Genomic DNA, 26,784 nt, shown 5'->3' on the forward strand with positions numbered 1-26,784 from the left:
CTTAGTACATGTACGTATGTTTAGTGTCACTGTACACACATTTACTGTATACAATTTTTCTTGCATTGTACATATTTATTGCTGGTGGCCTGTCTATCGTAATGGTTGTAACATATGTGATATCGGAGATGATCGATATCTTTAAAATAATATTTAGGTTTTACTGTATATAAACAGTGTGTTTACATACATAATCTCAATGAATCTTATCTAATATCTAACAGAATACAAAGGGTTTATGCTGTATAACTGTATGGGGAATATTTATAAACAGTGTGGGAGAGTTTATAAGGGCTTGAAATATAGAAAAATAACCACACAAACATATGGTTTCTACTTTGCAGATTTTCACCTATCACGGTGGGGTTCTGGAACACAACCCCCGCGATCAAGGAGGGATTACTGTATATGTGTGTATGTGTCTATTTCATCAGAAATTGTTGCTTTTAAAAATAAATACAGAATTACTATAATAAAGATTGAAAAGCAAAAACCTCAGATAACAAAATTCTGGGATTATGCTGAACCTCTTCAATTTGTTAACTATTTTATTCTTTATGAACAAACACTTTAAGTGGGGCTCTTCTTGTTCTATAGCTGTCCGAGTCTCAATGGGGGTTGAGTGCTGTGTTTCATGGACTATCTCCAGACCATAATGAGTACAAAACTATTTTTTATGCTGGATTATAACTGTGATTTGTTATTGCATTTTGTTTAATATATTAAAATAGAAAATAGTAATAATAAACAGGAAAGTTACTGCAAAGAAGGTTATACCAGTCATTGCTTTGGATATACCAGTCAATGCCTCAGCAAAGATTTGAGGCTGCGGCATCTTCTTATATTACACTTCAGGGGGCCTGATGTATAAACAGTGTGTACGCACCATAAAACCATAAAGCCATAAAACATTAAATGGCCAAGGTCCAGCTTACTTGTCTGAACTTATCATGACTTACAAAGCAGAGTGCACATTAAGATCTCAAGATGCCGGTCTCCTTATGATTCCAAGGATTAATAAAATAGCAGTGGGAGGTCGAGCTTTTAGTTACAGGGCCCCTAAACCATGAAATGGACTGCCTGCTACTATAAGAGATGCCCCTTCGGTCTCAGCTTTTAAATCCTGGCTGAAGACTCACTACTTCAGTTTAGCATATTCTGACTAGAGCTGCTGATTAACTACACAGACTGCATCTCTGTTGCTAGTCATTAACACTAAAACATAAGTAACATGATAGTTATAATTTGTTACTAACCCTCACCTATTCTGCTTCTCTTCTCGTTACTCAAATGTGGCACTTGGTGCCACAGCCCACCTGCCAAGTTGTTTTGCCTGTCTAAGGTAAAGTCACCCCGGATGGAGGATCACAGAAATCGTGGGGTAGAGGGGTCCTTTCATCGGATTGGCTGGCCCAGTGCTGTTTCAGCTGTGGAATAGCCAAATGGGGGAGGCAGCTTGATGGCTAAGGTCTACAGGACTCTAAACAAATCCAAATCATATTATATGATATCATCTACTGTTAAATTCTGCTCTGTACTTGTAAAATTTTTATTTTTATACTGTATTGAGGATTTGTTCTGTTCTGTGTATTGTATTGTATTGACCCCCTTCTTTTGATACCCACTGCACACCCAACCTACCTGGAATGGGGTCTCTTTTAGAACTGCCTTTGCCAAGGTTTCTTCTATTGTTTTCCCTACAAGGGTTTTTTTGGGAGATTTTCCTTGTTTTCTTAGAGAGTCAAGGCTGGGGGGCTGTCAAGAGGCAGGGCCTGTTAACACTAGAATTACCAGAGCCGATGAGAAAACTCGTAAATCCGGCCCACCTTAAATCCGTTCATACCTCTCCATCAGCGTCTTTTGTCCTGTAAATGTGCCGATTAAGACAAGCATCAAGCAGTTTACTATTCCATCCCCCCACCGCAGCAGAATGTTCACAAAGTTCTCCCAGCTCATGCCTTATCTGGATTATCTGGAAGCGAAGTGCTGTAGTTTTAGAGTTTAAATAATAGATTGTTATTTGGAACACATGCATTTCACGTGTGTTCCATTTCTACAGTAATCTGTGTAAATACATTGTTAAAACAGAACCTTTTTCATATTTTAGTAATAAATGTTACAAAATGTAGGCATAAACTATAGAATGTGTGAAGCCTGAAGTCCAAAGATCAAATAAACAATTTTACAAAAGGTTCAAGGACAATACAACAGCTTCCATGGTGTAGCAGTAAGATTTGCTGACTTGTAATCAAGAGTCCCCAGTTCGATCCCGACTGCCTCCTATATTTGCCGTTTTTAGTAGTGAGCTGCTCTTATTGTTAATATTATACAGTACACACATACATTTGGTTTGCGTCTGTAACAAACCATGTACTTTTATAATACTGTACTTGTAAAAGTTACCTTTTTTCACTTTTATTCTCTCAGTCACGATCACGATACATACTACTGCCCTAGGGATCTGACGCTGCTAGTTTTTATTTGAAACTGGGAATAACTGTAGTTGTGAGTAGTGTTTTGAGGCAATATAACTGGACATTCTCTGATCTGGAGGGATAAAAGCAGACAATAACTTTGAATAATGTTAACGTTTACACCCCCGGATAGAATTGAAGAGTCACATAGTGTGGGGAAGGAATGATCTCCTCAGTCTGTCAGTGAAGCTGCTTCTCTGCCTGTTCAGTGAATGCAGTGGATTCTCCATGATTGACAGGAGCCTGCTCAGTGCCCGTCACTCTGTCACAGATGTTATATAGGCTGAACAGGACCGGAGAAAATACAGTCCCCTGCGACACTCCTGTGTTGCTGACCACAATGTCAGACCTGCAGTTCCCGAGACACACATACTGATGTCTGTCTGTAAGATAGTCCACAATCCATGCTACCAGGTGTGAATCTACTCTCGTCTCTGTCACCTTGTCCCTAAGGAGCAGAGGTTGGATGGTGTAGAAGGCGCTAAAGAAGTTCAAAAACATAATTCTTACAGCACCACTGCCTCTGTCCAAGTGGGAGAGGGATCGGTGTAGCATATAGATGATGGCATCCTCAGCTCCCACATTCTCCTGGTATGCAAACTGCAGAGGGTCGAGTGCGTGGCATACCTGTGGCCTCAGGTGGTTAAGCAGCAGCCGCTCCATGGTCTTCATCACATGTGATGTCAGAGTGACAGGCCGGAAGTCATTCAGCTCACTAGGACGTGATACCTTTGGGAATGGGGTGATACAAGATGTTTTCCAAAGCCTCGGGACTCTCCCCAGGCTCAGGTTGAAGATGCGTTGTAGAGGATTCCCCAGCTCCAACGCACATGCATTCAGCAGTCTAAGTTTAATTGAGTGTTCCTGCTAACGCAGAATTAGTATGCACCTTATGGTTTATGATGTCAAAAAAAAAAAAACAGAGACGTATGTATATATGATATTTGGAATTATTCATTTTATGACCTTTTATAAGGTCAGTTCAGCGCTATATGCAATCATAAAATTTAAATGTTAACAGTTCACACACGCACAAGGACTGTCCTTCCAACATTTACGACATGTGTACCTGTTGCAATGCGCACACTTCTCTCTATGCTATGGTTTCTTTTAGACACCTGAAAGAAAGAGACAATATATGTGACATTTTAAATAAATCATTTTATGACCTGAATAGTACCAATTAGGAAACATCATCGTACTAATGCAATATTATTTGAAAACGAACAGCGTCAGATTGGGTGTGAATTTATACTTGCCCTGTTACTTAGAGTCAGATCAGGAGAGGCGCGGGGTGTTACAGCGTGATCATGATTGACAGAATAAAACTAAAAAAAGCTAACTTTTACAAGTACCATAAATTTATACCCAATGTCCCACATATTTGTGTCTTTCCTTTTTTCTCCGTGCTTCAAGAACCGTCCTTCCTACATTTACAACGTGTGTACCTATTGCAATGCGCATACTTCTCTCTATGCTGTGGTTTCTATTACATTGAAAGGGCAGTTGACTCTGACTCAGTTTACTTTCCTGTGGAAGCGGCTGTCTTGGAACAGAAGCTTGCTGATGTTGCATCCTCCTTTTCTTTTTCCATCGCTTGTTCTAGTAAGATGTGGCGACGAAGTTCCTCTACAAGGTGAGCCATGAACACTGTTCTTTTCACAGTGGCCCCGTGCATGCCTTGCACAGTACATGTGCGTTGATCCTGCTGCACTGAATAAGCTAATGCCTTCTGGTGCATGATGTCAACGCAACATGGAGAAAAATAGTATTCTATTGCACGTCCGTTTCCACGCTCACATCGCAATGTATAAAAACTAAACTTGGTGTAAAGCCACACATATTTTCACGCCAGCTCAGTCCTTGCCATATGCAAGTTCTCTGCTCGGCTTTACAAACTGGCAGCACCCAAAATCAAAGCAGTGCTATTGTTCCAGTGTGGTTTCCCTTTCTTTTTTAGATCCACATCCCTGACGCGGCTTTATCAAATACACTGAAATTAACCACATATCGTTTATTAGTTTAAGGCATCTGATTGTAATCAACCTGTAACAATATAAAGGTCTACGGAATGGCCAAACTATTCCAAATACCATAGCTGCTTTAGCGTTGTTACTCTCACTGCACCACTCAGAGTATTTTAACCCTCTATATCTGAGTGTGGAATCACAGCTTTACAACAGCTGATTGGAAAGCTCTACAGCAGATTGTGTCAAGAGCAGACAGAATCATCACCATACAGCTTCTAGCCATGCGCACAGTCTATTTGAACTTCACCTATTCGGCAATCGCTTCAGAGCCTTTCCTGTAGGGACCTCGAGACTCAGAAACAATTTCACCCAAAGAGCTATAAACGTGCTCAATCAGTCCAGCAAGTGCTCCCAGTAGAACCATTTGTACTTTTAAGTAAAATTACCTCACTGTAAACTTGCATTACAGTTATTACAATATTGCAGAACCTGAGCCACTTATGCTTTCAAATTGTATATTTTTCATTGTTTTTTTATATTATTATTATTGTTGTTGTTCTTATTATTTTATCATTCTATATGAAAATAAGTTTATAGAGTATCTGAATATTAAATCTCTTTGTACCATAAAATAACAATAAAGGAGTTCAATTCAATAGAGGAGATGATGACGACTGGCTTCTAAGTCAATTTAGATTTCTAAGCGCTATCATCTTGGAGCTCTTGATTATCTTTTTTAAGATGAAATGCAGTAAAGTATATATATTATATTATACAGATACATTTTTAACTTAATTTACATAATGTGTACTGTTAATAATTAAGTGCGTGGACACAGTGGACAGTGGTAGCGATGAAGGATTGGTCCTGCCTTGCGCTGTATGCTGGCTGGGACCCTGGATGGAATAATTAAGCAAGTACTACGAAGATATTTCAATGTTCCTTAAAAGTTTTGAAGAATCAGTGTTCTAAGCTTACAGATGGCTTCACATTTATTAAGGAGCTGATTGTGTGGCTATTTTGTTACTTTGATAAAGAAAAGGAAGGGCAGAATTTGGGGGTTGGTACGTTTGAAAGAGACAGTACTACTGCAATAAATTATTTTATCGAGGGTCACGCATGTCCCAGCAAGCATCTTGCAGGAGGCAGGAACAATCTCTGGATGGGGAGCCAGCACATCACTACCACTTCACCACTGTGCCCCCATTTTTTATACATGCAGAGAGCTGTAATATCATGAATGTAATGTATTCTGTGTCCTGTCGACATAAGAGAAAGCCTGTTTAAGAAGCACATAGTGGTTCACACACATAAAAGTACACAGAAGAACACATAGAATATAATTTGAGAAACTAGTAAATTAAACAATTTTAAGATGAAGTTTATGACATTCTGCTTTAATGACAAAATAAACTACGTGATTAAAGTGGAAATTTCAACCTTTTTTTCCATTGTGTCCCTATTTTTTTTTCTCTATTCTCTATACCCTAATTCATTTCCATATGACACTCAGATGGTGGGCTACGACTTGCCTTTTCACTTTGACTTTGATATCTGATCACTTCTTTTTTTATTTCGGGCACTGTGCGACTTTCTGAACTTGAACTTTTGAGTTTCTCTGCCAATCATTGTCACTCGACCAACTTTCTTTTGTTATTTATACCATTGCATAAACATTTATTTTGTTGCATTTGCATCTTCACTTTCAAATAACAATATTTTTCTGGTACTTCTTTAATGTAAACAGCAGGCAGAAACAGATGTGCCTTGCTTTATAGCTAATTCGATGGAGAAACTTGATTTACAGATTCTTGCTAAACTCAAAACGTGAAGGGTTTATGCAAACCTTTGTTTGAATCCTTGCAGCTGTAAGCCTTCTCTCAAAAGCATTTAATTCTGATTTTTTTTCTTTTCCAATATCTCCTAAGACTATTTTTCTACATTTTGTTAAATAATAACTATCTGTAAATAAACAAGTAAATAACAAAATTAGGTCTATGTTTATTGGTTTATCAATGTTCTTATTTGTCTCTTACAAGACATTTCAATTATAAAATTGCATCATTTTCACATTTCTGCACCTGTTTAGCTGAGAAGCTTCTTTTCGAAAATGGAAAAAATGTAATTTAATAGTTTATAAGAAAACTTACACTATTATAAACAATCTTTAAAAATGAAAATTTTTAAAGATAATATTTAACAAATTAGTATGTAATCCCAAACTCTCCATTAGACATCTCTACTAAAAATAAAAACAGTCATGTTGGCTTTGGATAGTGGCTTATCAATTAGTTCAAAATGATAATATTTGCAAAATGCTGTAAATTGTAAGTGACTATCTCAAAAGAAAAAAAAAACAAAAAAGTAAAAAGAATATAAAGAAAGTCAGTGGATGCTCACTTCACTTTAATGTTCTTACTCTATATAACTTTATTCATAGTTGATCATTGATACTGTTTATGTTTCATAATGCCAGTATCTATTATAATATACACTTTCAAATGCAGTGGCATGGCAGTGTGGAGGTTAGCAATGTTGCTGTTAAACTGGGAGACCTCCAACCCACTGTGTGACCCTGAACAAGTGCTTAACCTTCCTGTGCTCCAAATGAAAAAATGCATTTAAGCAGTTGAAGTGAATTTATATTGAGATGTATTTTTAAAGTGCATTACGATGTGGTGTTTCCTGTAGGCAGGATAAAATAAATGTTTCTTGTTTTACAACTCTAGGAGACTTGGTTTCAATACCAGCCAAGTCACTGCCTGTTTGAAGTTTGTATTTTGCCAAAGATTGTGTGGCTCTTATCTTGGGTCCTCAAATTTCCTAACATGTCCTAAAAACAAATAGGTTAGTTTGATTGGTAGCTATGAATGTTGCACAAATGTGTCCTGCTTGCAACTGATGATTCCTGTAGGTTTGGGTCTAGCACTGAATCAAGTGCCACTGGGAACGATACTGGTACACCACAACCCTCAGAAACAGACTGGTGTTTGTCAGCTTTTACAGACACTTGCAACCTTTTTTTTACTTTTACAGTATGTATGGTCAGTTCTTGATTTTTTTGATAATCATTTATTGCACACTAGCCAACCCGCGGCATACCATACACCGCATAATCAGGCTGTTTTTTTAATGATTTTTAAGTAGAGGGAGAAAATTAACATTTGAAAAATCGGTAATGTAATAAATCAGCAAGAAAGGCAACATTGTAACAATGCACGGAACGAACCAACACACAATCGTCTGAAGTGACTGAAAACTGGCGCACCGTCCTTGCGCCTTCTCCTGCCAGACAGAGGGATGGGGGTGCAAGGCGCGGAGTGTGGAACGGGAGGAAAGGAGAATGACGTTGATTCAGCTCCGTCCGTCATGCTAGTCTGCTGATTTCTTGTTCAGTATGCATTGCCCGCTCATGTGTCCACATCCAACTCGTCACTTGAGTCGCCGTCTTTACACAGTACAGATGTACCTGTGACTGACGTAGACTTTTCATTGCTCTGTGCGGTTTTGGCTGCTATTATATATACTGTATATTCCACCAAGACACCCGACCACGGTAGTAGCGAGGTGGGAGGGGGGTGTGTACAAAGGGTTGGGACGCAACCAGTGAGAGCGTATGAGTCGCACTTAGTGGGACTTAGTTTGCAGCCCGAATGGGGTTCATCGGCTTACCCACGCCGGGTAGACACACGGTCTACCCATGCACAAGGTTCTAGCCGCATGTAGATGGAGCTGGAGCATTTCTGCGGGAATGGAGTGAATAAACTGTGCGGGCCCTGCAGTATCGTACTTTACCTTCAGTGTGCCATTACACTGCTGCTCAATCAGCTCCATCTGAATCTGCACAGGTGCAGTTTCCACATCGACGGCAAATGGGTTGCAAAACAACTCAAAATTCTTTTTTTGTTCTTCAAAGTCACCAAAGCGCCGTGCGCTCAGTTTATCAGCAAAGTGCGTATTTGGGAACACCGTTGTGCCGACTTGGTTCAACATTACTTGGCAAAAGGGAAAGTGGGGCAAGTTGCACTGGTGCATTTGTGTCTCCCATAAAAGTAGCTTCACTTGAAATCACTTTGTGATTTTGCACGGGTAAAAACGTCTGCTGAAGTGTCAGATTCTTCTTTAACTCTTCTGTTTTCTGTATTTTCTGCTTTGCATTCAGGTCTTTCAGGTTATCCTGATGTTTTGTCTCATAGATTAAATTCTGTAATTACAGCCATATTAGCTCCACAAATGAGACACACGGGTTTACCGGCAATGTCAGTAAACATATACTCAGCCTCCCATCGGTTTTTAAAGGCTCTATTTTCAGAATCAACTTTTCTCTTCAGCATCGTGAGGGCTAGCTTCGCAATAACTTGCAGCATCATAAGCTAGACTTGATTAAAGCGGTAAGTGTTCATAAAGGCAGCTGAAGCGCTGCATTATGGGATCTGTAGTTTATTGTGTTACCAGCGCTTCATATCCCCGGGCCATTAATAACAATAATATATAAAATGATCTCGCGATCTCCCTTGAGTTTGACACATATGATCTAAGAAGACGCATGTTTGTCGCTGAAGCGAATTGCTGTATGTAGCGTGTAAAACAGTTTGCTATGGTGCACGCAGGCATGCGTCGTAACCGAAAACTATTTTTTAAAGACTGCCTACTTCATTGTGTTTTAACCTCAGTTGTAAAGGAATGTTTTAAGGACCCCATGGGATACCCCTCGGTTTTGGTTGCTTTTCTATATATAATCCACCAAGATACCCGACCACGGTAGGAGGGGGGTGTGCACAAAGTGTAGGGACGTAATGAGTGGGAGCGTATGAGTCACATTTATTGGGAATTCCACGGCTTGCAGCCTGAATGGGGTTCAACGGCTTACCCACGCCTCTCTACGCTGGATAGACACACGGTCAATGTCATGCATAATTATTTATTGAATGCTAAACACTCCTAGAAAGACACGGATGTCTAAAGGTGTGAGAATACAACAGTAAGTGAATGAAAAGATGGAACTCTGGAGAGAGCAAAATACAACACAGTAGTGAACCCTTTGCATAACAAACGGCGCGTGGCTCAGACGTGCATGCGGACTCTTACCACAGATGAAAGGAACTAACTGGGTGGTCGGTGAGTTTTTGCGTCCGGGCAAATGGGCAGGCAGTGTGAATGCCTAGAGAGCAAGGGTAGACGCCGTCCGGTAAAAAAGAAGCGTTGGTGGGCAGGAAAACGTCTTCTGTGTTCCTGCAGGAGCATCTAAGAAGACGCATGTTTGTTGCGGAAGCGTATAGCTGTATGTAGCGTGTAAAACAGTTTGCTATGGTGCACGCGGTCGTGCGTCGTAACCAAAAAGTTGGTTTTTAAAGACTGCTTACTTCTTTGTGCTTCAACCTCAGTTGTAAAGGATTGTTTTAAGGATCCCATGGGATAAGCCTCGCAAACCGTTTCACACGCTGCATATGGCGATTTACCTCGGCTAGAAACATGCCTCTATGAACAGTCAACGTAGCTCGGAGGTGCATGACATTAACCTGACCTGCACTGCATGTGGCCTCTACAACAGACGAATATAAATGACGCCATTTTTTCTGTGTAGTCGCGTCTGAGTTAGTGGCCGTGGCCATGCGAGTTGTCGTCGTATCCAATGGTCTTGGAGTTGGTGGGCGTGGCTCTTTCCTACGTGCGCCATAGGTGTCTCACTTGTCGGCAGCTTAGTGAATCCACGCCTCTTCCGGCGTGCTTTCCATGGTTGTCTTGCCTTAGTGAATTATATATATAGATTCCAGAAAGTCACTTCACATTTTTTTGTGTGTGATTTAATAAAGAAATCTTTGATGACATTCTTTGTTGCAGGTAATGAGCTTATACTTGTAGGATAGTAACTATCTCTGGACTGGACAACAGTCTATCTCAGGACTATCTAATGCATACATTCACCCCAGGCTTAATTAATGTACTGGTATCCCATATAAGGATGTTTCTCATATGCAGTTTGGCGCACATTTCAAAACTGACTCACCACATTGATCTTAGACGTACAGATGGCAGTTGATTAACCACAAAAACCAAAGAAAAGCATCTAAATAACTTATATTGATTACAAGTAATCTTAGAAAGACTATTTTAAAATATAACAACTGTATTTTTCAATTACAGTCATTTAATTAGAAGCTAATTCATAAGCTTTAACTGACTCCTTGGTTAATTAAGTGAACAAGTATGATGGGTTTAACAGAATTAAAATGGGCTAAGACCTTGTTTAAATGTGGATGATTAGTCATCCTTGATTACAGCTTGTAGCTGTATTTCTTTATTTGACTTGTATGTTTAGAGCTGAATTTCTTTTATATTATTTTTACTTTCCACTCCACTCATCAATCCATTAATGTGGCTATTACAATACAACTGGAAGCATACTGCATCAAAGTAATCAGTTTTTATTGTTATTGTTATTATATGCTTATCAAACATATTTATCCAAGTTGACCTCAAGTTTTAATATTTTATATTGCTACAAGAGTAAGTTAATGATATCTATCTATCTATCTATCTATCTATCTATCTATCTATCTATCTATCTATCTATCTATCTATCTATCTATCTATCTATCTATCTATCTATGTCTAAAATCTGGCCTAATCTACTCTGTTTCAACATGTAGAATGATGGTCATCACCAGAGATGTTTTTTTTTTTCTGCAAGAGGCTCACATGATATTACTGGTCTGACACTAAGCACATCATAAATGCTTGGACTTGTGCTGAAAAGTGAGATGCAGCTTCGGTTCACTGTATTGTGTTAACGTTGGAGACAAGTGAGTGGGAAGATCAAAGAAGTGATCAAAAGGACATAGCTGATACATTAAATATACATTAACCAGTACAATAAGCAGGGGTTATGCAAATTAGAGTCAACTTTAGGGGCACAAAATTAAAAACGTACATAGAATATTTGAAAGGATAAAAATTAGGCCTTGAAAACCCCAACTTGAAACATCAAATCCTGCCAATTTATACAACATATTGAGTTATCATTTAATTAGTCCTTGTGATGAGCTAGCTTACAAGAAGCTTATGTTAAAGTGAAATTCACAAATCCAATTCAGGATGGGTAGAATACCTTTACTGACAGTGTGACCTCTAGGGGGCACTACTGAGCCCCAGATAGAATTGCGCCAGACAAGTCCCAGGTTAACAATTAATGCTTATTTAACAAAGTACCTTCTCATTGTTTCCATTTGTTCTCTTTCTACTATTTTTTCCTCCATTCCTCCCATACAAGTGTTGTCCTTCTTTGCTCCCGACTCCAACTCCAACTCCCTGGACCAAGGAGTACTTTTGGAGCTTAATCTGTTGCCTCCGGGAGGCATTTCCGGGTCAGGCAGGACCCCAACAGTCCTTGTGCCGTCAGTATCTGACATTTCCCCCTGGCAGGGCAGGCCCCTGGGACCACAACTCCTATGCTGCCCTGTGAGCATCCATTTTGCGACATGCCAGATGGGATGCCAACACCCAGTGCCCATAGCAGTTAGTCACCCACTGTCCTAACCTTGCAGGTACCCAAGACCAACCATAGTGTCACTATATGGTTAAAGGGATGCCAACCCCAGGATAGCTGCTGCCGCATCATCTTTCTGTGTCCATATTCATGACCTGGCAGAAGAAGAAGAATATCACTGCTCCCCCGCTGACCTTCCTTTTCCATGGACTTCTGGCCGGGCAAGTGAGCAGGATCCATCCCACAAGGAATGTCAGTTGGTCCCTCACAACACTTATGTGGAGTCAATCAGTACATGGATGACTAACTTACAGATGCTGGTTTCGCTTTTTAAATACACTTGTCAATTACACATTGTGGCATGCGGCTGGGGGTGGTACCCAGCCGGGACGCCCAAGAGGACCAGAGGAGGGCTCACGCCTCCTCCAGACAACGAGGGGGCAACCGCCCTAGTTGCTGTGGGGACCACGGGCACAGAGCTTTGAAGCTCAACCCTGTAGGGGCCCGTGGTCACTCCCAGGGGGCGCACCAATGCCTGGAGAGCCCTAGACCTCAGTACTCCTGCCACACCAGGAAGTCCTGGGGGGAAGAGGAGCAGGGACACCTGGAGTGCTTCCGGGGATGCAGCCGGCACTTCCGCCACACTGGGGTGTGTCGGTGGAAGATTGCCGGAGCACACCTGGAGCACATCTGGGGGACAATAAATGGGGCCACCTCCCTTCATTGAGGGCTGGAGTCAGGTGGAAGAGGACGGGATCTCGGAGAGGAACGAGGCGGCCTGAAGAGAGGAAAGGCATTGTGGAAAGAGGCCTGGACTTTGGGGTGATTGGTGCTGTGGCACTGGGTTGTGCACCTTAAACTTGTAAATATATTTGTAAATAAATGTGTGTTGGGTGACATAACGATGTCCATCTGTCTGTGTCTGGGCAGTTTCCCACAACAGGTACGTGATTAGTTTAATTTCTCATGTCCTTTCTAGTTACTGATAAACATTGGCCTTCGAGTCAGGATTCTGCTGCACTAGATTACTGCATACTGGGTCACAGATCAAGAAGATTTAATTAAAATGCTTTCTAAGAGTGCTAAATGCAAAACTTAACAGTTAACAAGCACAGAAGTCATCCACTATAATCAATATATAATCAAATAGTGAAAATCATATTTATCAGTAAAAATCAACTGTCACAATCCTGCCTTTCGTTCTTCTAGAACAACAATAATCAATTATCTTTTACTTTAAGCAGTTGGTTCAGGTAAATCTAAGTTAGCATGCGACAGTTCAAATGACATGGCAAGATAACCAATATCAGGAGGGGGAGCAGAAGAATTTACCACGATGATGGTGACAAGTGACATAAGAACTCACATAATACATTTAAAAATACAGTAGCATAACAGAATGATGATGACAAAACTTACTAGAGCAACAAATACTGCTTTTAACCAAGCTGGGTAAAACAAAAGTAGAAGTCCCTGTTAGAAAGCTATAACTAATGAAATTCTTAATATACAACTTTGTGGGTTTATTCAAAAAGCAACTTAATTTGTTATATATGATAGTCTTGACACAAGTACTCAAGATACAAAACTTTAATTAATATTTAAAACTGTATTATGTTGCAATTACATAATATAGTATTTAAAACTGTTCAATCCACATAATGGTTGCAAATGGTTAAGCGCCATCATGCAGCATCAGGCACAAGGTGTGAATACCCCTTGGAGTGGACACTAATCCACTGCAGGGCCCACTCCTGCACACACTCGCACTTGATTCTTTAATTTTATTTTCATAATACTGATACTATTTGTGCATTTCCAAAGTATTTTAGTAAAAAAAGAATTTAGCACTAAACAGCTTTAGCCATGTGCATGGTTTTGTGCTGTTTAACTTCCTTATTTACATGGAATCTCCATCCACGGAATGCATGTTTTCAAGAACTTTATTGCTTCAAACTGGATGTATTTTGTAGATTTTTGGGCTTTTTTCAATTGATTCCCTGTAGACCCCATGTTAAACTGCAAGAACAGGCATGGTATTATGTAAATTTATAAAAGAAAATCTTTCACATAAGAACACAATTTCCTATGTATAATTGTGAAAAAAAACTGCCTCGACAAATATCATATTTATTCTTTAAAATGCTGAATCCCACATGTGACTCTGTAAGAGGTAAAAAAAAATGGGTAACATCACTGAAGATAAAAAAAAAATCTGGAATAAGTGGTAGATGAAAGGATTCACCGACTGAGTAAAATATAAAGTGAAAGAGAAACAGGACTGACAATACAATGGAGCTTGAGCAGCAAACAGTAAGAAAATAACTACATTGTATTAAGACACAATTAGTGTAGTTAGACATTTAGTTTATTGATGCACTGCATTTTTATTTTACATATGCCTTCTTCTTTTTCTTTCTACATATGCCTTAAGTAAAAAAAATCTTTAAATAATTATATTTTTATGGATCTTTTGTGGTGGGGGCCTTGTTGGGGGAAAGATTACCTAACATAATTAATGCTGAAAAAAATTCTAATATTTTTAGTCAGGGCTCCTTTCTTCCTTTGTACAAAAGCCTGCTTTGTCTATGATGCTTAGACAGTGAATGGATAACTTCAGAAAAGATACTGGACAGCCTGTCTGCTCATAAGATTTCTGAGCCAACTTCTTCTATAATAAAGCTGTAGTAGGTCAGCATCTATCCCAAAATTAGATTTGGTGCAAAGCAAGGGTCAATATTGGACATAGCACCAGTACTAACTGGACTTTTCAAAAGGTCCAAATACCTCATTTTTTGACAGACAGGCAGGATATGGTTTTAGGAGTGGAACACAGGAGCCATGTTATCCTTTAAATAATGTTGTCAGGTATGAGCAGTAGGTGGCCAAAGATGGCCATTTAACCAAATTAGGTGGTATCATGCAGTCCTGCTTAAGAGGGAGTCAGAACATGTTGCCCGGCAAAACAGGCAGCCAGAAGCTACAGAAACCTGTAGTTCCTATTGCAATAAAAGGGCTGAATCTGTTCCCAGAAGTAAAATGCTTTGATGCTGAGTTCAAAGTTGCTTACATCAGAGAGCTCATTGAGGTCAAATTTGGAAGGGTAGTTGGAAAGAAAGCTTCTTGGTGGGAAGAAGTGGCCAAAGCTGAGATTTGAGAGGGGAGAAGGACCTTGTAATGCATGAGAAATAGAAAATTGGTAAGGCAAGACGGATGCCAGATACAGGGTTGTTTTACAATATGCACATCATTATTAACATTTATTATGAAATGACTTCTTAAAGCTTCCACCTTAATGCTCCACAATCATAGGTTTAAATCCTGATCTGGACAAAGGGTATGTAAAAGTTGTGTTTTCTTTGTATGTAAAAAAATTGTTGTGTATTTTAGTTTCCTTACATGTCCATAAAATGGTCAAAATGTTTGGACTACAAAAATTAAATCAGATTGTGTAAAGCTGGCGGGTGGGTAGTTTCAGTCTCACACTTGATGTTTTTTTAAGATGGGTCCTGTCCCTAATAAGTGTGCTCAGAATATTAATGAATTCTGTCAGGTTAGCATCAGGAAGACAGCTTTTCTGATAGAAAGAAAAATATATTTAAATGCACACTGCATTACAGTGAGATATACTGTATCATATTATGTGGCACTATCATTATTTTTATCATGGAACTAATAAAGAAAATATTCATTCTAAGAAAAGGAACCAATACAGTTGGCCTGCACACATCTTTTGGTAAATATGTATTATGTTAATGGTAGATAATCTTATATTTAATGAAATTTATTTTATCTAAAGTTGTGAACTCCTGGTAAATAAAGTTCTTTCCAAATATCCATTATAAATAAAATAAAATACTGTCACTTACCAATAAGAAACTCTAACCAGAACTGATCTTTTTCTGGTTTATAAGTGCGATTGAATGTTATTTTAATCTGAAATGGTTTGCCTCGCCTTATAATCAGGTGATTGCTATCATAAAGGTTGGTATGGTGCTCTTGTCTATTATTTTCATCTGGCTTCTTCATCATGTCAACGTCGATTACTTCAAGGAAATCTGCAATAAAAATGCATATTTAATTTAGTAAAGTAAATTCCAATGCTTTTAAATATAAAGTCAAATTATATATTTTGTTGTAGTGGGATAGCAACAGGAATGAAAGCAAGTCAGGGGCCCTCACTGTACTGTATGGGATGCCAGTATACAGTAGAGTTGGATTCAAAAATTAAAGAATAACTTATATATATATATATACCTACCACACCAGTTATTTTTCTAATATGCCACTATTATGAACATGGCCTATTAAAGTGTGCCTATGATATCAAATTTGATTATATGAAAGTATAAGACTGAAAGTCATGATCTTAATGATATTTTATGATAACTGTAATCCAAATACATCAGTGTGAGTAAATTAAAGTACAAAAGAGTCACTTCTAGTGAATGTATACAATAAAATCTGCAACAAAGAAAAAGCATGCTTTTAGTCTTTATTGAAATATTAAAATATCAGCAGTTTGGCAGCAACAAAACTAACCAAATGTACCATAAGAGATGACTAAGTTAGGCTTTGGCAGAATGAGAAGATAATCTTCTGAAGGCCTTAGTATTATCTTGAGATTACTTTCAGTTAGCAAGATGGGCAAGTATTCCTTAGTACTGATAACATTGTATTAGAGTGTTGTAAACAATTCTGTATCCATTAGGAGCCCATTTAGTTAATATGGCAGCCTACTTTAAAACATTATATGATCACTGCTTTTGGTTGAAGTCAGAACTCTAGCTGATGTATGTTCAAGCTGTTCTAGTCTGTTTACTAAAGGAACACTGTTGTAATGAAGGTGTGATAAATGATTCAGCATCTTCCAATGAAGATGAGGCAGGGAATTGACTCTGTAAAAGGAAAAATGAGGTCTTCATCAAAGCTGTGATGATTTGAAATCCAGGTTATTGCCAGGTATAATCCCAAGTCTGTTCACTAAACTATTAAATAACATGACGCTTTACAGTATTCAAGAAAAAAGTGAAAACCTTTCTGAGCTGTACTGAAGACTCTCACAAGAAATGATTTTTCTCTTGTTAGTCTTAAACTGCATTAATCTAAAAGCAGATGTTATTGATTTGAGGCTAAACGTGACAGATGTATACACAATTGTTTTCATTTAGAGCTAAATATCATTAATGTGCTAGTGAAACATCAAGTGAAGAGGAGAACCCAATGGCAACAAGTAGTTACTGAGAAGTGGTGGACCAAATATTTAATTTTTTAATTACAGTATACTGTACAGATACATAGTTTAATATAACTATTTTAAAATCTGTATTTATTTTCTCAAACACACAGAGGATTGTAAGGGATTGCATTCTTTACAAAGGTATGACACAAGTGTGATTAATACGAAAAGATCACTGATTAGTGAACTTGTTTCTCATGTTGCTAAAAAATGTTCAAGACTTTGTTTTTGGACGGTGATAGTAAGTGATGGTATTGACAAGTTTACCGTTAGGGCCATTTCCTTTTGCCCAGGGTAACACTTTCTGAATTTGAGCAGTTTCAGAACTGCTCAAATGTGAAAAGTATTAGTAGCAGGTCTAGTTTGTAGGAAACCGTTTATGGCAGGGCTATTCAATTACAAATTCAGTTTGGCCAGATTGTCAAACCAAGAAGGTTAGCTGGGCCAGTCATTTTAGCGGCAAAGCAGCTCGTAATGACAAATTACGACACAAACAAATTTATTGAAAAACATAAGGTTTATTTGTTGTTTCTCTTTTAACTTTGGTCAGTTTGCAGAGCAAAAGGTGCATACAAAAAGAGCTGAATTAACAGAATCTGAGGTAGCCCCTATTTTTTCCACTTACAAAAGAAAAAAAATGACCTAGGCTACATATCTGACCTATCTGATCACAAAGTGCATAAAACAAAATAGTGCACAGTAGTAGGCTATTAGAAATAACATTGTTTCTTTTTGAAACAAAATAAACAACTTGCACACATTTGACCCAGAAACATCTCAAAGTGCATAAAATAAAAAGTGCACAGTATTCACAACTATAACAACACTGAGGGAACATATTTTAAATCACCATGTGTGATTAGGCATGCCTCTGTTACACATCCCACATTATATTGATGTATTGTAGGCTACAGTTACCCTGCTGACTTAGTGGGAGAAGTGACATTTTTTGTTTTGAACGAGAGCAGTGACTTTAGTCTCATAAGTTGTCAAGTTGTCAATGCAATTCGAAGGCATTGGTGGAGAGTATGGTCAGTCAGGGAGCAACGAGAGTTGCTTTTTATGGAGTTCATGTGTGAAAAACTTGACTCACATGTATATGTTGATCCAAACATAATGAGCATGACGATCGCTACTTTCTTAATGTTAGGGAACTGATGTGCATTGACATCAGTCCAAAACATTGCAGGCCCGTCAGTGGAAAGCTCCTGTGCCATGGTTACAGATGACTGCATGTCAACAAGTTCGAGTGTGAATTTCCCCTCGTCAATGGAAGGGACCAGTTTCTTAGCTCTGGCGGATAAGTTCCCTTCTATTGCAACAGTGAACGGGTCTCTGACAAAAACGGCCAACTCTGTGGGCAGATCAAGTTCATCCAATCGACCAGCAAAGTTATTTTTCAACATCGCAATGAAACCTGTCATCACATCCGTGATTTGTGCGGGGGATGAGATGCATTTGCGGAGTGTCGGAAAATGCAGAATTCGGCCTGTGCTCAAATCATTTGCGAAAAGGTCAAGTTTAACTTGGAATGCGCGCATCTGTTCCACAAGGTCGATGACAGTTTTGTCTTGTCGTTTTGAGCGCCCCGCTTAGTTTTGCGCACAACACCGCCTGATGCACAATGCAACAGCGGACCAACGTGCTGCCAAACCATTCACTTTCCCTGTCATGGACAGAGTCCCATCTGTCACAAGCATGCACACACGCTTCATATCCAGACCACTGTCTTTAAAAAAGACGGAAATTTTCCCAAAGACTATATCGCCAGTTTTGTGTCCTTCTAACGGCAGTAGGCCGAGCAGCTCCTCTTGCCATCAAAAAAACGGACATATATGCACAACTGAGCAGTATCAGTTTTGTCTGTGGACTCATCTACTGCTATAGACATAGTATCAGCTTTCATCAGGTCTCCTAACAGCGTTTCATACACATCTGCAGCAAGAATTTCAACCCTACGAATGTTTGAAGTATCTGACAGGGGTATAATTTTTATAGCAGATACCATGCTCATTTTAATTTTATCGTCATTTATCACCTCATCCACGACAGCCAGCATACTGTCCTTCATGGTTTCAGAGTCTGTGAATGGCCTTTTCTTTTTTGCCAGGATCCAGGAAACATGAAGGGATGCTGCAGTAGCTCTCTCTTGGGCTGTGAATGACCGCACCATGGTAGTACTGCTCCGGTTGTAAGATGCAATCAAACTCTGCACTTTTGCAGCCCTCTCTTGAGATCCCTCTGGAAAATTGGTGCGAAAAGTGTGGTGTTTCTCAACATGATGCCTCCGCACATTGTAATCTTTAAATACTCCAACGCACTCATTACAAATTAAACACATCGGTTTGGCGTTTGGATGTGGCGGTAAAATAAACAAGTATTTGTCAGTCCAGGCAGGGTTAAACTTACGGTTTTCATTGGCAATTTTACGTTTCAGTGTTGAGAAAGACATATTGATAGTAATCTAAGCTACTACCGGCACGCTCTGCATTGTTTGCGTGTTGCAGGCTACGTAGGAATGCGTGTTTTTGGCGGGACCATAGACATAATAAATACTTTATATTTATATTAATATACAGTACTATATATTTATATTAATATAATATATATATATTTATATTAAATTATATTAAATAACAATTTATGAATAATATATATTAATTTATTATCTATGGGCGGAACCACGGGCTGGGCCACTCCGAGGTTGATTCTGGCCCGCATGTGGCCCGCGGGCCGCCAATTGAATAGCCCTGGTTTATGGTGTTGTCAGGTTTGTATATGGCAGTTAGATGTTTATTGTTTTGTGTATTGTTACTCTGTCTTTCTGTCATTTCCACCATGTATCAGTAGATGTTGGAGAGCAGTGATCACGTCTGCCTTTTCGCTTTTCATTAATCTAATTCCCTTTTAATAGCAAGATGGAGAAAGTAATTTATTTTAAAATGTTTAAAAACATACACATCCTTCTTTAATTAAGTGTTTCAGTTTCAACATCTGTCTTTTTTGTGTCATTTTCTAGCTTCCTTTCCTGTTGTTGTTTTATGTAGGAGAATGCAGAACTTACTTGGCATTTAAGGAATGTTAATTTATATTAGATGCCATGTCCATACCCAGTCTTTTTTTGTAACATTTGGAATTCATTAAAATACTATATACACATGGATGTGATCAAATTTAATTTACAAGCAATTCTAGTAATTTCAATGTCAGTTATTCCCAGATAGGCAAATTATCTATGAACATTTAATAGATTACACCAAAGGAATGCAATTTAAGAGAACTCTACTTTACAAATTCATCATGTATACAATAATATCAAAAGCACAGAGCTAAAATACAGTGTATATTCTTAGTTTGTAGATAGCATTGCAAAACCACTTAAGCTTTCAGTTGGTCATTTACAGGTTTTGCACTGAAATGAAATCAGTATTATTCAAACTGGATTTTCTTGATTACATTGTATGATAACAGTTTAGATAGTCACGTATCCGGTTCAGAATTACACAAATAAAACTTAAAACATTTCTTTAAAAACACTCTTTATTCTTGAACTTGGAGTCTTTCAAGACAAAAGCCAAACTTAATCATTTTTCAGAAGAATTGATTTATGTCTTCCTGAAATTAAAAGAATTCAAAGGTATCCTGTAGACAACTGTTCTGCTACAGAGACGGGGCACTCCAAAGAGGCAAGCAACAGAGATGGGTAAAGGCCAACTGCATCATGCAAGCAATCACTTATAAAGGCTTTTACCACCATGAGATAGATATGAGACTTGTGCAAAGCTGTAGCTGGTCCTGCACGTGTTAAACTGTGTGACAGTGTGTTTTCTGTGTTACTGAAATGGTTCTGGAAAGTGAAGGAGCAGCCTGATATATGACAAGATGTATTAAGTCAAATTAACCTACAGCTGTCCACAGCACATATACTGAAAATATTGATATGCCTTGTTAACTGTTTAAGTCTATCTCTTTAGCTTTATTTAAAATGTTCTTTACATTCTTTTCGCAGAGTAAAGCAACATCTCACTATTTTAATGTGAAAGCCCTCTTGTTCCAAAGCTGTAAGATCAAGCCAAGTATCCAGCAATCCTAAGCAAACAACCTACCGCACTGACAAGTCATCAAAGCAGATTACAGTAAAACGTTGTCCAAAAGGTCTGCAACAATTTCACCGCCCCATTACCATTATTGTTGCAACCAACAAGAAGGAGTTTAAGAGGGCACTGGATGACACAACATTCACCTTCTCATTTGGCAACAGGAAACTGGACAAAGGCAAGTTTCTTTCACAGATTTTTATTATTAAGCACACTGGTCCTACTATTATATTCTGCCTAGGAAATCAGCTCTCACTTGTCTTTTTCCCTGTTGAAACTAATGCATTTATTTCTCAATATTTAATACAAGGCTTTGGTCCTGTGGAAAAATACAAAACAGCTTGATCAATATGGTGTACGTGACAAGAGCCATGTAAAACTCTGCTTGCCCATGGCGTACGTGACAAAGGGTCATGTAGACCTTGTGTGCTCAAAGTATACGTGCTAAGCGCTACTTCTTGTTTTAAGGTTACTACACAAAAAACCACAAGTGTGGACTCATCGAGCCCCAAACTAAGGAAACTAACAGATGTATTCCACCTTTAGATTTCTGGTAATGCTGATTCAGGCTAATATTTTGAAATACTTGTGTAACTGAAGTCATAAGACAAAAGCCCTATAAAAATATGGGACACTGACCCCTCGGGGCAGACGAAGGGCAGGTGTCCTAGGACTGTGCTTCTCTGTCATGTAACCTTTGCCTGGTGTATATCAATAAAAGATTTTTACTAACTTTAATTATGTCTCTCTGTCTTCAGTCACAAGAAACAACACCATAAAAGTGTCAACAGTCCTCATATGCAATAATGCCATAATTATACTTGAGTGTGTAGGACATTGATAACATACACTGTAGGTGACATTTATAGAAATGTAAAAATGGCACTATTATATAATTTGAATCACTTCTCATTAGATTCCTTGAGACACTATTCCTATATTGCTTGTTATTTTAATTTTATTTTGACTCACAATGAACTATAGTTGCCATAGGCTGCAATGGAGTTGCCATTCCTTTACTTTGATAGTAACTTCTATTGGTCGCTACACAATAACAACATTTACCATAGATAATTACAGTAATTCTGTAAAGGCGTAATGACTTGATTTTCTGAACAAAAACTGTTTTTTAAGAATTTCATTGGTATGTTAATCCAACATCAATCTGTGTGCCCATCTGGGTGTCTATTTAGGTGTCTTCTAACATTAATAAATTAATGTGGATAATGTATTTACTGCAGCATAAAAGAAAGATTTACTTTTAGATGGAAGTTAAAATATTGCTAACTGTTTTACGAAATTGAAAAGAACACTATACAGTGCATCCGGAAAGTATTCACAGCACATTACTTTTTACACATTTTGTTATGTTACAGCCTTATTCCAAAATGGATTAAATTCATTTTTTTCCTCAGAATTCTACACACAACACCCCATAATGACAACGTGAAAAAAGTTTACTTGAGGTTTTTGCAAATTTATTAAAAATAAAAAAAATCGAGAAAGCACATGTACATAAGTATTCACAGCCTTTGCCATGAAGCTCAAAATTGAGCTCACGTGCATCCTGTTTCCCCTGATCATCCTTCAGATGTTTCTGCAGCTTAATTGGAGTCTATACATGTCTATATATGTCTATCTAAGGTCCCACAGTTGACAGTTCATGTCAGAGCACAAACCAAGCATTAAGTCAAAGGAATTGTCTGTAGACCTCCGAGACAGGATTGTCTCGAGGCACAAATCTGGGGAAGGTTACAGAAAACATTCTGCTGCTTTGAAGGTCCCAATGAGCACAGTGGCCTCCATCATCCGTAATTGGAAGAAATTCGAAACCACCAGGACTCTTCCTAGAGCTGGCCGGCCATCTAAACTGAGCGATCGGGGGAGAAGGGCCTTAGTCAGGGAGGTGACCAAGAACCTGATGGTCACTCTGTCAGAGCTCCAGAGGTCCTCTGTGGAGAGAGGAGAACCTTCCAGAAGGAAGCCACTCCTTAGTAAAAGGCACATGGCAGCCCGCCTGGAGTTTGCCAAAAGGCTTCTGAAGGACTCTCAGACCATGAGAAACAAAATTCTCTGGTCTGATGAGACAAAGATTGAAATCTTTGGTGTGAATGACAGGCGTCACATTTGCAGGAAAACAAGCCCCGCTCATCACCAGGCCAATACCATCCCTACAGTGAAGCATGGTGGTGGCAGCATCATGCTGTGGGGATGTTTTTTAGCGGCAGGAACTGGGAGACTAGTCAGGATAAAGGGAAAGATGACTGCAGCAATGTACAGAGACATCCTGGATGAAAACCTGCTCCAGAGCACTCTTGACCTCAGACTGGGGCGACAGTTCATCTTTCAGCAGGACAATGACCCTAAGCACACAGCCAAGATATCAAAGGAGTGGCTTCAGGACAACTCTGTGAATGTCCTTGAGTGGCCCAGCCAGAGCCCAGACTTGAATCCGATTGAACATCTCTGGAGAGATCTTAAAATGGCTGTGCACTGACACTTCCCATCCAACCTGATGGAGCTTGAGAGGTGCTGCAAAGAGGAATGGGCGAAACTGGCCATGGGTAAGTGTGCCAAGCTTGTGGCATCATATTCAAAAAGGCTTGAGGCTGTAATTGCTGCCAAAGGTGCATCGACGAAGTATTCAGCAAAGGCTGTGAATACTTCTGTACATGTGATTTCTCAGATTTTTTATTTTTAATAAATTTGCAAAAACCACAAGTAAACTGTTTTCATGTTGTCATTATGGGGTGTTGTGTGTAGAATTCTGAGGAAAAAAATTAATTTAATCCATTTTGGAATAAGGCTGTAACATAACAAAATGTGGAAAAAGCGATGCGCTGTGAATACTTTCCGGATGCACGGTATATTTTACAGCTTGTGTACTTTTTAGTTATGAGTCTATTACTAAACACACACATATTAAAATCCAGATTTGCATCTCCTAATGATTAAACTAGAGCAAGGGTGTTTAAAAGGAGCAGACAAAAGTTAGAATTAGAACTTGAAAGTCTTTTATAAAGTCAGCCATTAAAGCAAAATTCATTAAAACAAAGTCATTATGATATCACATTTTTTTAACATTAGTGAACACATGGCAAGCAATGGGCATTAACCAGTATGTCTGTAGCCGCACCCATGTGGAGGAAATGTCACAAAATGTTGTCAGGTTGTCATAAGACATTATAAACATATACAGAAATGAATCCTAGGAGAAACAAACTCAGAATCATTAAGCCAAAGGTCCATTATCTAACTATCCCAAAAATATGTGTGTGTTTGTTCATCATGAAGTTTTAATAAAAAATATGGAAAAAAATGGAAGAGAAAAAATATGAAATACTGAGAATTACTAATTTGCTCCAGTTCACAATTCATCTAGATGAATAATATGTATATAAAAAGATGCCTTTTAAAAACCACGCCTATATTAAGTTAAAAAGTGTACTAAAAAGTAAAAAATAAGTCTCTCATACATCACTCGTAAAGTAAAAGGTGAGAGACTTATTTTTTACATTTTAGTACATATGTTAACTTAATATAAGCGTGTTTTAAAAAGTATTTATATATATATATATATATATATATATATATTTCTTTTCAACTTTTTAGTCTTGGGTTTTTTAATATAATTTTGTAATCAATATTTTAACACTTTCTTTTATATTTCTATCCATTACTAGCACCATCTTTTGGTGAAATCTTTAACTATTCCTCGTATGAAAATTCCATTTCTTAATTAACAAGGATTAATTGATCAATTAGTGAAACTGATTATTGATTCATGTATTGTCATCAGAAGTGAGTACGTATGCAAAATTGTAAGTCATTTGGACAATAGGAAGTGGGTTAAATATCGATTACAAAATTTGTACCAGACAACAAACAGGTGAAGTTAAAATAAGCGTGGTACAGTAATAATAATAATAATAAAAATAGCACTTTCAATATAAGAATGACCTGACATAGTAAAAGTGCTAAGAAGACAATCAACTAACACTAACGTTTTATATTAATCAATCAATAATTAATCATCTGTTTTGTTTTTGGCAACACCAATAATAAATGAGACATTTTCTTAAGGCCTTCTTTTTATTTTGCTTATGTTTCTCTGAATATTGGAGAATTCCTGGCTATTAGACTTATATGAAGGAAGTGTAACTGAACCACATTCTTATGGATCAGAATAATATGATTTACTGATAAAAACAATTTTCATATAAATAGAATAATGGCTTATATACTGTATATCAACCTAAAAGATAGGGTGCAAAGCAGACAAGACAGACAAACATATAACACACAACAGGCTGATTTTAAAGGTTCTCTGGAGTTTCTTGATTTTATATTAGCTTTTTCATTTTTCAGTTATTCATATGTTTGTTACCTAGAGAACAACTGAGCAGGTGAAAGCAAGTTTTTTTCTGGTTGCGGACTAGCTGTTTATCTTTCTGTATTATCTTGGCAGAGATAAAACTGCTTCATATTAGCAAGTCTTTGTGAGATCTCTGTTGCTGTGTACACAGGTGTTATCATTGTTCCATTTTCAAGTGAAAAATTTTCCTTGTGGTGGAATGCATTTGTTGTCTTTGCTATATGACCCTTTGTCTGTGTTTGAAGTATGGCATAGTCTTCCTCAGATAGCACTGGGTGTTAGTGTTCTTGCTGTCCTCCACAATTTCATAGGGATAATCATTAATCTTTCTGACACAACAATTTAGGCAGTGATATTTTCTTCTTGAAGTAAATCTTCTGTTCTCTGACTCAGGGCCAAAGGTTAGAAGAGCTAAGCTTAAAGTGGTACTTCCCTAGGATATTTAGAAAGATTTCAGATATTACCATTACCATTACCAAAAGCTCTAAGCAAAGTAAGCTTACATGACATAATGAGCTTATACAAACCAATGAGAGTAAAGAGATGCATGAAATTTGTCTTTAAAGGAAGGTAAACTTTCTACTGATTGCATCAGAGTCCTATTCCTACTACAAATCAATGTCTGCTTGTACATAGAGTGCATACATCAAAGTAGACAAAAGTTCAGCTTGCTTGGTAAAAGCTTTATATGAATGATTTTTCCAATAATCTCTTAGTCTAGCAAAGTCTGCAGATATCTCAGTTCATCTTTGATTAATACCTCTGTTTATCTGAGGAAGGTCAAAAACCAAATTCACCAAATGTTGATTAATGGTAGAGCTTTAGAACTGTTCATCCACTCAAATAAATGCCTTTTTGGAACACAACTGGAAGTGGACAGCCAATATATTTTTTTAACTTTGTCTAAAACAATGGCCAGTGCTCACTGTTGTATAATACAAACACATTAAATAAGTTTTTACAATTATCATATCTACTTATTTATTAGTTGCTGCATTGAATGCCTGCCTGAGCAGTGGTATGAACCTAATTTTATATACACATGGACAACATAGCATTTATGATCTCATTCTCATTTTTGATTAGAGACTAATCTCATTAATGTGCAATCAAACCTTCTTCAACTACAATTAATCAAATCAA

At 38.0% G+C, this 26,784-nt stretch overlaps 1 protein-coding gene across 1 annotated transcript in view; it reads right to left on the reverse strand.

Moving 5' to 3' along the window:
* LOC120529507 (coagulation factor XIII A chain-like) overlaps nucleotides 1–26,784 on the reverse strand; it is a 255,609-nt gene that overhangs the window by 210,489 nt on the left and 18,336 nt on the right. Inside the window, exon 3 of the mRNA XM_039753362.1 lies at nucleotides 15,800–15,988. Coding sequence (XP_039609296.1) covers nucleotides 15,800–15,988 — 189 coding nt within the window. The remainder of the gene's footprint in view (nucleotides 1–15,799; nucleotides 15,989–26,784) is intronic.

The sequence above is a fragment of the Polypterus senegalus genome, chromosome 5, assembly GCF_016835505.1.
Source record: "Polypterus senegalus isolate Bchr_013 chromosome 5, ASM1683550v1, whole genome shotgun sequence".
Classification (NCBI taxonomy): Eukaryota; Metazoa; Chordata; class Cladistia; order Polypteriformes; family Polypteridae; genus Polypterus; species Polypterus senegalus.